This window comes from Nerophis lumbriciformis, linkage group LG23 (assembly GCF_033978685.3).
Source record: "Nerophis lumbriciformis linkage group LG23, RoL_Nlum_v2.1, whole genome shotgun sequence".
NCBI lineage: Eukaryota > Metazoa > Chordata > Actinopteri > Syngnathiformes > Syngnathidae > Nerophis > Nerophis lumbriciformis.
In genome coordinates, this window is record NC_084570.2 from 12,422,501 (window position 1) to 12,437,500 (window position 15,000).

Sequence of the window (15,000 nt, forward strand, 5' to 3'; positions counted from 1 at the left end):
AATAACTCATGTAAAATACAAAAGTCAACTCTCAAATGTTTAAATAAATCATGTCACACTTTGAACTGGACACCAAATATGTTATCTGTTTCTTTGTCAGTTAGTGAAGACCAAGTCTTTCAAATATGTCCTTGGATTTTCAAATTCTATTTGAGTTTTGTCTCTCTTAGAATTAAAAATGTCGAGCAAAGCGAGACCAGCTTGCTAGTAAATAAATAAAATTAAAAAAATAGAGGCAGCTCAGTGATAAGTGCTGCTCTTTGAGCTATTTTTAAAACAGGCCAGCTGGCTACTCATCTGGTCCTTACGGGCTACCTGGTGCCCGCGGGCACCGCGTTGGCGACCCCTGCTTTACACTATGCGCTTCAGCATCTGATGACCCCTCTCTGTCAGTTTACGTGGCCTACCATTTGGTGGCTGACTTGCTGTTGTTCCCGAACTCTTCACTTTTCTTACTATAAAGTTGACTTTGGAATAATTAGGAGCAAGGAAATTTCACAACTGGATTTGTTGCACAGGTGGCATTCTATCACAGTTCCACGCTGGAAATCACTGAGAGCGGCCCATTCTTTCACAAATGTTTGTAGAAACAGTCTCCATGCCTGAGTGCTTGATTTTATACACCGGGCCAAGTGATTAGGACACCTCATTCTCATCATTTGGCTGGGTGGCCAAATACTTTTGGCAATATAGTGGTTATCGGAGTTTTGAGATACAAGCCGATATAACCCGATACTGGGGGGTTTTTTTGCAATATTGGATCGGGACACCCCTAGTGGAAACAAACAGCACAACTGGTGAGCTATAGAGACCCACCCCTATAACTGATGGTTTTCATGAAAATTGAGACAATAACATGTCCGTTGATATTTCTGGCTGCCTCACAGACCCATTATTCCAGGAATAACTCCATGCACCACACCCACATATGACCAGATGGCTCCACACCCCCACCCCCAGAATCCGACATTCACACGAACACTTACCACAAGCCCTCTGCACAGACCAAAGCAGCAGGGTGAGAGAGGGGTGCCACTGGCAGGTCTGAATCCATCATAAAACAATTCAAAAGAATCTAATTTGGAGCTTTGTGCTGCTCCTGGCTTTTAATATGCCGCCTAAAGCGAGCAGACTGCCATGATATAAAACCCTCTGTCAGAGTGTCGTCACACTGAAGCCAACAGAGGAGAAAATAAAGACTGGTATGAGTGCACGATAAACGAAAAATAGGAATAGAGCACTGAAAGACTGATGGAGAAGGAGCGAGGGACAAAACTGAGAATCACCAAAAAAAGAGGGGAAATACTCGCAAAATCCTCTCCTTTCCTGTAATCAATCTCTCTTTAGGGGGCAGTGACAGGGTCCTGGTCCGACGTGGGAAGAATAGAGAGTATAAAGGAGGAAAACAAGCAAGAATGAAGAAGGAGCTGATACGGGTGTGTGGCTAATGAAAAATGGTCATATCGACTACCTCGGACATGCTCACAAATATCCTTTCCAGCAGCTTCCACATGTCTCACTCATCCTGTATTGTGTTCAGGAGTGACGGCTAATTTAGATTAATTACTATTAATGATTTCCCGCGGACAAGATTGCAGACGCCAGAGTGACCCGCCATCTGTCTGTGTCTTACCTACGGTGACTGGTGAAAGACAAAGGACCCTCAATAAAGCTGAGTCAGCATCAATGATGTCAATGACCTTATTTTCTTTTTAGGGTCCATTGTGTGTCGTCTTTGAACGAATGTCGGAAATGTGTTAACGAGAATGTGGTAACAGAAGACTATACGAGTGAAAGCTGCTTTGACTTTACACACAAATACACACATGCACCGTTATAATGGACCGCTGAGAAACGGTGACAGGTCCATGGTCAACAGCCAGGGTCCATTACCCTGCACTCAGTGCCATAAATCCTCATCCTGCAGCCATTTAATTCCTCACAGCCTCCTCAGCCATTTCAAGGAGCTTGAGGAGGACCAGGTTTGACCCAGGACCTAAAGTGACCTTGCAGGGTCATATGGTGGCAGAGGATGGGGCGCAGTGTGGGTGTCACAGATAATGATGAGTGACAGTTGCAACTCTTACACCATAAACAATATTACTTTGGTTAAAAAAAAAAGATCTGAGCACCCTATGAGAAAAAAAGAGAAATGTTTTTATCGGCACGAAGGCTGCCACGCAAAAACCGAAATAAACTTTTGAAAATCAAGACGACATTTCCTGCAATTGGGTGCATTTCAACACTACATTTTACTTTTAGATTTGTAGTACCGGTACTAAAATTATTTCGGTACTTTTCTAAATAAAGGGGACCACAAAAAAATTGCGTTATTGGCTTTATTTTAACCAAAAATCTTAGGGTACATTAAACATATGTTTCTTATTGCAGTTAAGTCCTTAAATGAAATAGTGAACATACTAGACAACTTGTCTTTTAGTAGTAAGTAAACAAACAAAGGCTCCTAATTTAGTCTGCTGACATATGCAGTAACATATTGTGTCATTTATCATTCTATTGTTTTGTCAACATTATTAAGGACAAGTGGTAGTAAATTAATTATTAATCTACTTGTTTATTTACTGTTAATATCTGCTTACTTTCTCCTCTAACATGTTCTATCTACACTTCTGTTAAAATGTAATAATCACTTATTCTTCTGTTGTTTGATACTTTACATTAGTTTTGGATGATACCACAAATTTGGGTATCAATCCGATACCAAGTAGTTACAGGATCATACATTGGTCATATTCAAAGTCCTCATGTGCCCAGGGACGTATTTCCTGAGTTTATTATAAACATAACATACATTTAAAAAAAACGAAAGATGTGATGCCAAAAAATATTAACGTAATCATAGTAGTATCGAGTAGATACGTGCCTGTACTTGGTATCATTACAGTGGATGTTAGGTGTAGATCAGGGGTGTCAAACTCAAATACAGAGTGGGCCAAAATTTAAAACTGAACAAAGCCGCGGGCCAAGGTTGAACAAATTAACCTTTAACGTACTCTACGAGCTATCGTCACGCCCGCTCTAACATCATTCAGACCCAGTCACAAGATATGTGTGGCTTCTGTACGCACACACGAGCGAATGCAACGCATACTTAATCAACAGCGATACAGGTTACACTGAGGGTGCCAGTATAAAAAACTTTAACACTGTTAGAAATATACGCCACACTGTGAATCCACACTGAACAAGAATGACAAACACATTTCGGGAGAACATTCGCACCGTAACACAACATAAACACAACAGAACTAATACCCAGAATCCTTTGCAGCACTAACTCTTCCGGGACGCTACAAAATACACCCCCGCTACCACCAAACCCCCCACCCCCCGCCCCTCCCACACACACATACACACACACACACCTTGTAGCGTCCCGGAAGAGTTAGTGCTGCAAAGGGTTCTGGTTTGGTGTGGATTCACAGTGTGGCGTGTATTTCTAACAGTGTTAAAGTTTTTTATTCGGCTACCCTCAGTGTAACCTGTATCGCTGTTGATGAAGTATGCGTTGCATTCTAATGTGTGTGTGTGCAGAAGCCGCACATGTTATGTGACTGGGCCAGCACTCGTTGGGCTGGCTGGCTGGCTGGCTGGCGTTTGGAAGACTCCCGGGAGGATCGGCGGGCCAGCTTTACTGTTAATTTGATATCGCCTCAAGGGCCAGGTGAAATTGCACGGCGGGCCAAATTTGGGTGTAATTTTTCACACCCATGGTGTAGATCCACCCATGGAGTTTGTTTGTTTGTTTGTTTGTTTGTTTATTTGTCGCCATGGAGGCAAGGATTAGTGATTTAGAAGTCGCTAAAACACTGCCGACGGCGGATGGACGTCAGCCGCTAGCTCGCTAGCCATGTCTTAAAGCACCTCTTCCTGAGGGCTTTTCAGTGTTATAGCGTCACGTTTATCGTTAATTTTTAAGCCAAAATGCGTCCGTTCTCCCTTTTCGGTCTACACACTGTGTCTGCTTGTAAGTACTCCGTGATTGTGTACTGCGGAACATGTTCCTCTGCTCGTAAAACCAGCAATGTCATGACGTGATGACGACGCGGGTGGGTGGGGGTGCGGGACTGGTACGTTTCAGAGGCGATATAGTACCGAAAATGATTCATTAGTATCACCGGTACTATACTAACACCAGTATACCGTACAACCCTAGTTACGGCCATGCAGGTGTACCTAATGTTTTGACCGTGTGAATATATATACATATATAACGTTTATTAAGTTTATATTGGACTATGTCTTGGAAAATACCAGTGGTGACGACTTCAAAATAAATATTAAAACAGTGTACACTTTCAAAAGATAAGTTATGATACATTTGGAGAGGGTGGGGCATAGTTTCATTTGCAATCTGGAAACGCTTCCAGAATCGAACATCTTGCAGACGGACTGTGTAATAAAAGTGACTGCAGAGCAAAATTTACGCAATATTTACACCAAAGCAAAAATGTAGATTCAAAATCATCACGTCACTGATGCATCAGCTTTTTAAAGGGGAACATTATCACAATTTCAGAAGGGTTAAAACCATTAAAAATCAGTTCCCAGTGGCTTATTTTATTTTTCAAAGTTTTTTTCAAAATTTTACCCATCACGCAATATCCCTAAAAAAAGCTTCAAAGTGCCTGATTTAAACCATCGTTATATACACCCGTCCATTTTCCTGTGACGTCACATAGTGATGCCAACACAAACAAACGTGGCGCATAGAACAGCAAGCTATAGCGACATTAGCTGGGATTCAGACGGCTTAAGCGATTCAACAGATTACACATGTATTGAAACGGATGGTTGTAGTGTGGAGGCAGGTAGCGAAAACGAAATTGAAGAAGAAACTGAAGCTATTGAGCCATATCGGTTTGAACCGTATGCAAGCGAAACCGACAAAAACGACACGACAGCCAGCGACACGGGAGAAAGCGAGGACGAATTCGGCGATCGCTTTCTAACCAACGATTGGTATGTGTTTGTTTGGCATTAAAGGAAACTAACAACTATGAACTAGGTTTACAGCATATGAAATACATTTGGCAACAACATGCACTTTGAGAGTGCAGACAGCCCAATTCAGGCGCGCTAAGAACATATATTTTTCCACGATTTCAGCACTCAGGTTAACCATACCTAAATAGACACAAAATACTGCATTACACAAGACTACCCGAATGTACTCGAATGATTGAAAAAAATAAATGTTTTTAAGGTAAATTATTGGTAAACAAAGTTTATGTATAATAATTTACGTAAAACCGCGAGTAATGAATAAAGTTTTCATCAATTAATATATTCTGTAGACATACCCTCATCCGGTCTCTTTTCCTGAAAGCTGATCTGTCCAGTTTTGGAGTTGATGTCAGCATCTGCTTTGAGTGTCGCAGGATATCCACACATTCTTGCCATCTCTGTCGTAGCATAGCTTTTGTCGGTAAAGTGTGCGGAACAAACGACTGATCATTTCGTCGGCTTTCCCCACAGCCTCGTATTTTGAACAAATTTCGTCCAATTTCTTGCCACTTTCGCATCTTTGGGCCACTGGTGCAACTTGAATCCGTCCCTGTTCATGTTGTTACACCCTCCGACAACACACCGACGAAAGTGAGAAAATGGCGGATTGCTTCCCGATTCTATTATTCGCTCTGAGAGCGAATAATAGAAAGGCGTTTAATTCGCCAAAATTCACCAATTTAGAGTTCGGAAATGGGTTAAAAAAATAAATGGTCTTTTTTCTGCAACATCAAGGTATATATTGACGCTTACATAGGTATGGTGATAATGTTCCCCTTTAAAGATCAGAAACAGGCCTAGGTTCAAGATCGGTACTCTTCCTCACTCCCAGTAAGATTTCTGTTATTGAAGAGACCCGAAGGGGCCTCATGAACTTCTCTCCATCTGCTAGCTAGGCTGCCTGTGCAGCTCTGGGAGGTTTATCGTAAGGGTTTCCTCTTGTTGTCAGTTCTGTATCACTCAAGTGCTAGTTCACTGCCGGGACAGCGGCAAAAACAAGGCTGTTTCTTTCAAACGCTTATGATCGTTTATGAAGTGACTAGTAGTGAGTTTGTCGTTGTTTGCCTTTTCAAGCATGCATGTACTGTATAATGATTAGTCATATATTTGACTGTACGTACATACTGTATACTTATTCACACCAGTGTGTGTTTGTGTACTTGTGCCCACTGCTCTTGTTTCTCTGGCAATCGATCGAGCGTCCTGGTTCAGGCTGCTCATGGGATGATGCGATAAGGACTCTCTTCCTAGAAGTGTGTGTGTGTGAGTGTGTGAGTCCGTGTAGCAGCAGATCAATGCGAGTCTAATCATCCCACCGGGCCAGTGTGAAGTACAATCATCCTGTTCAAACAACAAGTTCAGCCACACACACACACACACACACAAACACTTATGACGCCTGACTGATTACAGAATTACTCCTTGTTCCGTCCCACACCCCTCAGTGCGATTACACGCAACCTATAACTAGATTAGTGCGAATAATCAGATCGAGGTAATAGTGCCAATAAAAGGAATTAGGAAAAATATGATTTTCCCCAGAAATCTCAGTTTACATGTTTGGTCAATACAAAGTTAACGTTGCGCCAAATGAGGCCAATTTTGCAACATAACTCTTGGCCTGCTCGACATGAAGTGGTTATTTATATTGGCAATTGAATGAAGGCTAATAAAGAAAGCCCAAGGGGAAGATCGTAACAGGTGAAGAGGCCACTTCAAAACGAGGTGGTGGACCACAAATAGTGAAGGTGTTATGATCCCTATCACAGGTTTGGCATCTTCAATCATATTTCAGCCTGAGACTAAGCAGTATAAATGGGAGATAGAAATAATATAAATTTGATTCATATTTTGATATTATCGCCCTGTCACCTCATGTTGATAATGCAATCAAGCTGCGACCCGCAAATTTGCGAACGACAAGCTGCTGCAGGGTTTCTACGGATCTTAAGTAAACATGGCTGAAAGCGATCAGGAGCAGCTCGTGAAAGACCAGTGCAACATCCATTATCTGGACTTGGTCGGTATTTAAACCATCCATCATTTAGCAGAAAACTATACAGTGTGTGTGTCCGGGGGGCAACAATTAATAAAATTGATTTGTTTACCTACCTCAAAATGAAATATGTAATTGAATACAAGCAATTGTGTGACCTTTAAGCACAAATAAACTAAACTGACTTCCTTCTGTACGGTTTTGCACCTTTTTACGGTCTATGGCAGGGCACCATTAGAAATACATTTTAGGTAGCCATGCTTAAAGGGAAACATTATCATCAGACCTATGTAGGCGTCAATATATACCTTGATGTTGCAGAAAAAATACCATATATTTTTTTAACCGATTTCCGAACTCTAAATGGGTGAATTTTGGCGAATTAAACGCCTTTGTATTATTCGCTCTCGGAGCGATGACGTCACAACGTGGCGTCACATCGGGAAGCAATCCGCCATTTTCTCAAACACCGAGTCAAATCAGCTCTGTTATTTTCCGTTTTTTCAACTGTTTTCCGTACTTTGGAGACATCATGCCTCGTCGGTGTGTTGTCGGAGGGTGTAACAACACGAACAGGGACGGATTCAAGTTGCACCAGTGGCCTAAAGATGCGAAAGTGGCAAGAATTTGGACGTTTGTTCCGCACACTTTACCGACGAAAGCTATGTTACGACAGAAATGGCAAGAATGTATGGATATCCTGCGACACTCAAAGCAGATGCATTTCCAACGATAAAGTCAAAGAAATCTGCCGCCAGACCCCCATTGAATCTGTCGGAGTGTGTGAGCAATTCAGGGACAAAGGGCCTCGGTAGCACGGCAAGCAATGGCGGCAGTTTGTTCCCGCAGACGAGCGAGCTAAACACCCTATCGACCCTAGCTTCCCTGGCCTGCTGACATCAACTCCAAACTGGACAGATCAGCTTTCAGGAAAAGAGCGCGGATGAGGGTATGTCTCCAGAATATATTAATTGATGAAAACTGGGCTGTCTGCACTCTCAAAGTGCATGTTGTTGCCAAATGTATTTCATATGCTGTAAACCTAGTTCATAGTTGTTAGTTTCCTTTAATGCCAAACAAACACATACCAATCGTTGGTTAGAAGGCGATCGCCAAATTCGTCCTCGCTTTCTCCCGTGTCGCTGGCTGTCGTGTCGTTTTCGTCGGTTTCGCTTGCATACGGTTCAAACCGATATGGCTCAATAGCTTCAGTTTCTTCTTCAATTTCGTTTTTGCTACCTGCCTCCACACTACAACCATCCGTTTCAATACATTCGTAATCTGTTGAATCGTTAAGCCGCTGAAATCCGAGTCTAAATCAGAGCTAATGTCGCTATAGCTTGCTGTTCTTTCCGCCATGTTTGTTTGTGTTGGCTTCACTATGTGACGTCACAGGAAAATGGACGGGTGGTTAAAATCAGGTACTTTGAAGCTTTTTTTTTAGGGATATTGCGTGATGGGTAAAATTTTGAAAAAAACTTCGAAAAATATAATAAGCCACTGGGAACTGATTTTTAATGGTTTTAACCATTCTGAAATTGTGATAATGTTCCCCTTTAAGAGAAAGCGATTGCAGCTATTTGGGATACAACACATCTCAGACGGCAAGAGAACTTTCGAATGCACGGAAAACTTTGTCCATTAGTCGAAGGAGAGTCGACGAGAAGGCAAGCTCCCGTGGATGTGATAAAAAAGGTAGCATGTGCTTTCTATTACCTGGCCGACGAGGGAAGACTACGGAAAACAGCGAATGCATTTGGACTGGCAAAGCAGACTGTATCAGGTATTGTCCGCCATGTATGTCGGACCGAACGTCTAGGTCCAGAGTATATAAAGTCACCAAAAATGAATGGAAAATTAATGTGAAGGCAAAATAGTGAGGCGTGTCCTGATCAGATATCTAGATCCCTAGATTAATTGATGTAAAATGTTCTTTGTCACACTGTTTACTTTCATTAGTCCAATAAAGATTTGATTAATTCATGATGTCTCAGGTGTGATTCACTACAATAGGGCCCCACACCGCAATGGATTCCAGTTAATTGAAATACCACAACACTGGATATTGTTCAGATAAGTTAAATTTCATATAAGAACTTGCACACAAAGCAACACTGGAGGTGACTATGACGTGCACATTTGCTCCGCATGCGTACTAGGTCGGGCGAGGGGTCTTAAACAACCATTGTGTGTGTGTGTGTGTGGACAAGGATAAGGTTAGGTGGAATTTACCCTGGATAACCTTAGCCGGCTTAGTGTAGAAGGGGCCTAAGAGCGAACTCCCCAAACTACTACAATGCCAACAAAGTCATTGACTCAAAAAACGCTCCACATAAGTTAAGAAAGGCTCTGCGTTTCCAAATATGTGCGAACTTGATGCTAATATACATTGGCTTTGCTATTGACATGCTCCATTAAATTTGTTAATGAAATCTCCAACTAAGATCAAAAAGCTGGCATGTAATAAGTACAATACTTACAGTATTAACACTTTGTAGGGCGCAACAGACAGCAAAGACTGAACTGACCAAGACACCATAAACCAGGGCCGTGTATAGAGAGAGTATGGCAACCTGGTTCCAAGCGATCTCCTCAATGATTGGTCAAAAGGCACTCGGGTGAGTGGAGGATGCCATGTTACATACCAGTTTGAAGCCGCAGCTAAGCGACACTACACTTCCTCATTACACAATTATTTTAATTGAAGTGTGTTTGCTGTGTAAACATGCCCTGTTGTGCGGTGTGGGGATGCGCCACTCGCAAAAAATGCGTGAAACAATTGCATAACTTTCTCTGAAAATTCAGCGGGAAGGCTGAGGAGCCAATAACATTAGTTTCTTGTGCGAGGTAAGCAAGCATACATGGAAAACGTGCTATATCAAACTCTCAGTGAAACAGTGAATTAATACACTTTGCCGAACAAAACTTTGCTTCAAAATTGCATTGCAAATTGTCTGTATGTGTCACCAATATTCCAAATTAAACTATCAAATATTGCAGTAAAAAGCAGCATTAGTTCAGTATTCAAGTTAATACGGTGATAATAAAATCAGTCATTCATGACTTGCCACAGCAAAACCTGTGAAAAATATTTAAAAAAAAAGCAAAAGTAAAAGCACAGGCATATATAACGCAGTGAATACAAACATTAGGCAGACATCAGTTGACATACTTCACACAAAAGTCGTAATTTCTACATATTTGTTGAGGATTTTAGTAAATATTTTTGGTTGTAGTGTATTTTCCGACGTTCATTTCGCCGGCGGGAGCGTGTTAGAGAGTCGCTGGTCACTTAACACTGCATGAATATAGCGGTGGAGTGCATCAAAAACGGCCGCAAAATCGCCCCAAAATTATCATTTAATACTTTGGTGAAATAAAAGCATGTTTTAAGAGCTGGAGTATATTTAGAACTATAAATGGATGTATTATTTGCTTTTATTTTGTCAGGAAAACTAACAGAACGACTCAATTGCATGCTTCCGGGCACAGCCGCACATTCTTGGTACAAACCCCGTTTCCATGTGAGTTGGGAAATTGTGTTAGATGTAAATATAAACGGAATACAATGATTTGCAAATAATTTTCAACCCATATTCAGTTGAATATGCTACAAAGACAACATATTTGATGTTCAAACTGATAAACATTTTTTTTTTTGCAAATAATCATTAACTTTAGAATTTGATGCCAGCAACATGTGACAAAGAAGTTGGGAAAGGTGGCAATAAATACTGATAAAGTTGAGGGATGCTCATCAAACACTTATTTGGAACATCCCACAGGTTAACAGGCAAATTGGGAACAGCTGGGTGCCATGATTGGGTATAAAAGTAGATTCAATGAAATGCTCAGTCATTCACAAACAAGGATGGGGTGAAGATCACCACTTTGTCAACAAATGCGTGAGCAAATTGTTGAACAGTTTAAGAAAAACCTTTCTCAACCAGCTATTGCAAGGAATTTAGGGATTTCACCATCTACGGTCCATAATATCATCAAACGGTTCAGAGAATCTGGAGAAATCACTGCACTTAAGCATCTAAGCCCGTGACCTTCGATCCCTCAGGCTGTACTGCATCAACAAGTGACATCAGTGTGTAAAGGATATCACCACATGGGCTCAGGAACACTTCAGAAACCCACTGTCATTACCGGTAACTACAGTTGGTCGCTACATCTGTAAGTGCAAGTTAAAACTCTCCTATGCAAGGCGAAAACCGTTTATCAACAACACCCAGAAACGCCGTCGGCTTCGCTGGGCCTGAGCTCATCAAAGATGGACTGATACAAAGTGGAAAAGTGTTCTGTGGTCTGACGAGTCCACATTTCAAATTGTTTTTGGAAACTGTGGACGTCGTGTCCTCCGGACCAAAGAGGAAAAGAACCATCCGGATTGTTATAGGCGCAAAGTTGAAAAGCCAGCATCTGTGATGGTATGGGGGTGTATTAGTGCCCAAGACATGGGTAACTTACACATCTGTGAAGGTGCCATTAATGCTGAAAGGTACATACAGGTTTTGGAGCAACATATGTTGCCATCCAAGCAACGTTACCATGGACGCCCCTGCTTATTTCAGCAAGACAATGCCAAGCCACGTGTTACATCAACGTGGCTTCATAGTAAAAGAGTGCGGGTACTAGACTGGCCTGCCTGTAGTCCAGACCTGTCTCCCATTGAAAATGTGTGGCGCATTATGAAGCCTAAAATACCACAACGGAGACCCCCGGACAGTTGAACAACTTAAGCTGTACATCAAGAAAGAATGGAACAAATTCCACCTGAGAAGCTTAAAAAATGTGTCTCCTCAGTTCCCAAACGTTTATTGAGTGTTGTTAAAAGGAAAAGCCATGTAACACAGTGGTGAACATGCCCTTTCCTAACTACTTTGGCACGTGTTGCAGCCATGAAATTCTAAGTTAATTATTATTTGCAAAAAAAAAATAAAGTTTATGAGTTTGAACATCAAATATCTTGTCTTTGTACTGCATTCAATTGAATATGGGTTGAAAAAGATTTGCAAATCATTGTATTCCGTTTATATTTACATCTAACACAATTTCCCAACTCATATGGAAACGGGGTTTGTATTAAACATGGCGCCTCTCGTTGAGTTGTCCATACTCTCGCTATGCACGACTCTGCCATCAACTGTACACTACTGCCATCTAACGTCTTGGACTTGCTACTGCAATTGCAACTTAGTGTCATACCTGCAAATGAGACTTAAATGTCATAATGTAACAAGATAACAACTGGACAGCAGTTTTAATCATAATTTTTAAATGTTGCAACAAAAAATGAAATTTTCACACTAAAGTACCAAAAATTGGTATCGGGATCGATTTTCAGGTACCGGGAACGGGAACAGATGTGAACGGTATCCATCCCTATGTGTGTGTGTTCATACATGTATGCCTGGATAACAAAAGCTGCTTCCCCAACTCACTCTGGCTCTTTGTAAGGGGGCGTCACAGGGTCACATCATAACTAAGTTAGTCAGGGTTCACTAAGGTTGGAGAGCCGGATGAAGCTGCAAGGGTGGAGGGGCTGGGAGGAAGAGGTCCTACCGAGCTGGTGGGGGGCTGGAATTAGTCCATTCATGCTCAGCTAACAGGCTGCATGGATAATCTAGTTAGAGTTGGAGGCCATGCAGAGATTGGGAGGGCAAAGAGAGATGTGATGGAGGCGGGTCAGAGTCCAGGAAGCCGCGTGGTGAGCTGGATAGCAGGTGGTGGAGGCTGAATAGGAGAGTGGGTAAGACACCACTGATTGGAGTGGAGTGGGGGCAGCTATAGAAGGCGTGGGGTAAGGGGCGGGTTTACAAGAGTGTTTGTATAGCACACACACATAATACGGTGAGAAGGTTGGAACAGATAAAAAAAGACCTATAGGTTTATAGAACCTGTAAAAAAAAAAATATATATATATATATATATACAGTCGTGGTCAAAAGTTTACATCCACTTGTAAAAAACAATGTCATGGCTGTCTTGAGTTTCCAATAATGTCTACAACTCTTATTTTTTTGTGATAGAGTGATTGGAGCACATACTTGTTTGTCACAAAAAACATTCATGAAGTTTGATTGTTTTATGAATTTATTATGGGTCTATTGAAAATGTGACGAAATCTGCTGGGTCAAAAGTAGACATACATCAATGTTACATACATACATTTTTGTTTTATCTGACATCACATGGACAAAGATAAGACCTTCTGGAGGAAAGTTCAAATGAAACAAAAATTTGAGCTGTTTGGCCACAATACCCAGCAATATGTTTGGAGGAGAAAAAGTGAGGCCTTAAACCCAAGGAACAACATACCTACCGTCAAGCATGGTGGTGGTAGTATTATGCTCTGGGCCTGTTTTGCTGCCAATAGAACTGGTGTTTTACAGAAAGTAAATGGGACAATGAAAAAGGTGGCGAAGTGGCCGTGCCAGCAATCGGAGGGTTGCTGGTTACTGGGGTTCAATCCCCACCTTCTACCATCCTAGTCACGTCCGTTGTGTCCTTGGGCAAGACACTTCACCCCTTGCTCCTGATGGCTGCTGGTTAGCGCCTTGCATGGCAGCTCCCGCCATCAGTGTGTGAATGTGTGTGTGAATGTGTGTGTGAATGGGTGAATGTGGAAATACTGTCAAAGCGCTTTGAGTACCTTGAAGGTAGAAAAGCGCTATACAAGTATAACCCATTTATCATTTATTATTTATTTACCTTCAAATACTTCAGGACAACCTATAATCATCGAAAGTTAGGTCTTGGGCGCAGTTGGGTGTTCCAACAGGACAATGGCCCCAAACACACATCAAAAGTGGTAAAGGAATGGGTAAATGAGGCTAGAATTGAGGTTTTAGAATGGCCTTCCCAAAGTCCTGTCTTAAACATGTGGACAATGCTGAAGAAACAAGTCCATGTCAGAAAACCAACAAATTTAGCTGAACTGCACCAATTTTGTCAAGAGGAGTGGTCAAAAATTCAACCAGAAGCTTGCCAGAAGCTCGTGGATGGCTACCAAAAGCGCCTTATAGCAGTGAAACTTGCCAAGGGACATGTAACCAAATATTAACATTGCTGTATGTATACTTTTGACCTAGCAGATTTGCTCACATTTTCAGTAGACCCATAATAAATTCATAAAAGAACCAAACTTCATGAATGTTTTTATGACCAACAAGTATGTGCTCCAATCACTCTATAACAAAAAAATAAGAGTTGTAGAAATTATTGGAAACTCAAGACAGCCATGACATTATGTTCTTTACAAGTGTATGTAAACTTTTGACCACGACTGTACATACAGTGATAAACAGAAAGCTTGTGACCTACTAGATTTGAGGACAGCCTCATTGACTTCTATCTCCCCTTTGATTGGCTCCTGCAGCTGCAAGTGCGAGTAGTAGTTGAGGGGCTCTGGGCTGGGGGCAGCACTGGACTCGCCATTAGAGATGCTCTCTCTGGGGCTGTCCGTCATCCCACGCTGCACGTCGAAAAGCGCCACCAGCTGAAAAGACAACAAACAACGTGCACATGAAAACAAGCTTTCCGCAATATGAGCGTGACCATGTTGTGATTCTGGTTCCCGACACACAAAAAGGCAGATGTGGTTTTTCGCTCGATGCAATGCGAATGGACGGTGGATTTTTGCACCGGATAACATGCCAGCAGGTGACATTTCCTCAGTACAAAAGAGAATAATCGAAACAGTAGTTGTGCAGTTGTGAGGGCCGGGCGCACACATGTATGTAAAATTAGCATTCCCCCTGAGATGTGGCATGAGAATGAGAAGCTGTCACATGCAATGGCACAGGGCACCGCAATGAGACAAGCACAGGAGATGAATAGGATAGAAGGAGGGCGAGGGTACGACAAACCGTCCTAATTGAGACAGGGACATGGCTGAAAATAAAATGAAGGGGAAGGCAACACCTCTGCTGATGTGCGGTCTGATAGCCGGCTGTGATGGGGCTGAC

The 15,000-nt window shown here is 42.0% G+C and overlaps 1 protein-coding gene across 1 annotated transcript in view; it reads right to left on the reverse strand.

Moving 5' to 3' along the window:
* pard3ba (par-3 family cell polarity regulator beta a) overlaps positions 1–15,000 on the reverse strand; it is a 464,804-nt gene that overhangs the window by 366,365 nt on the left and 83,439 nt on the right. The window contains exon 3 of the mRNA XM_061985093.1: positions 14,357–14,531. Coding sequence (XP_061841077.1) covers positions 14,357–14,531 — 175 coding nt within the window. The remainder of the gene's footprint in view (positions 1–14,356; positions 14,532–15,000) is intronic.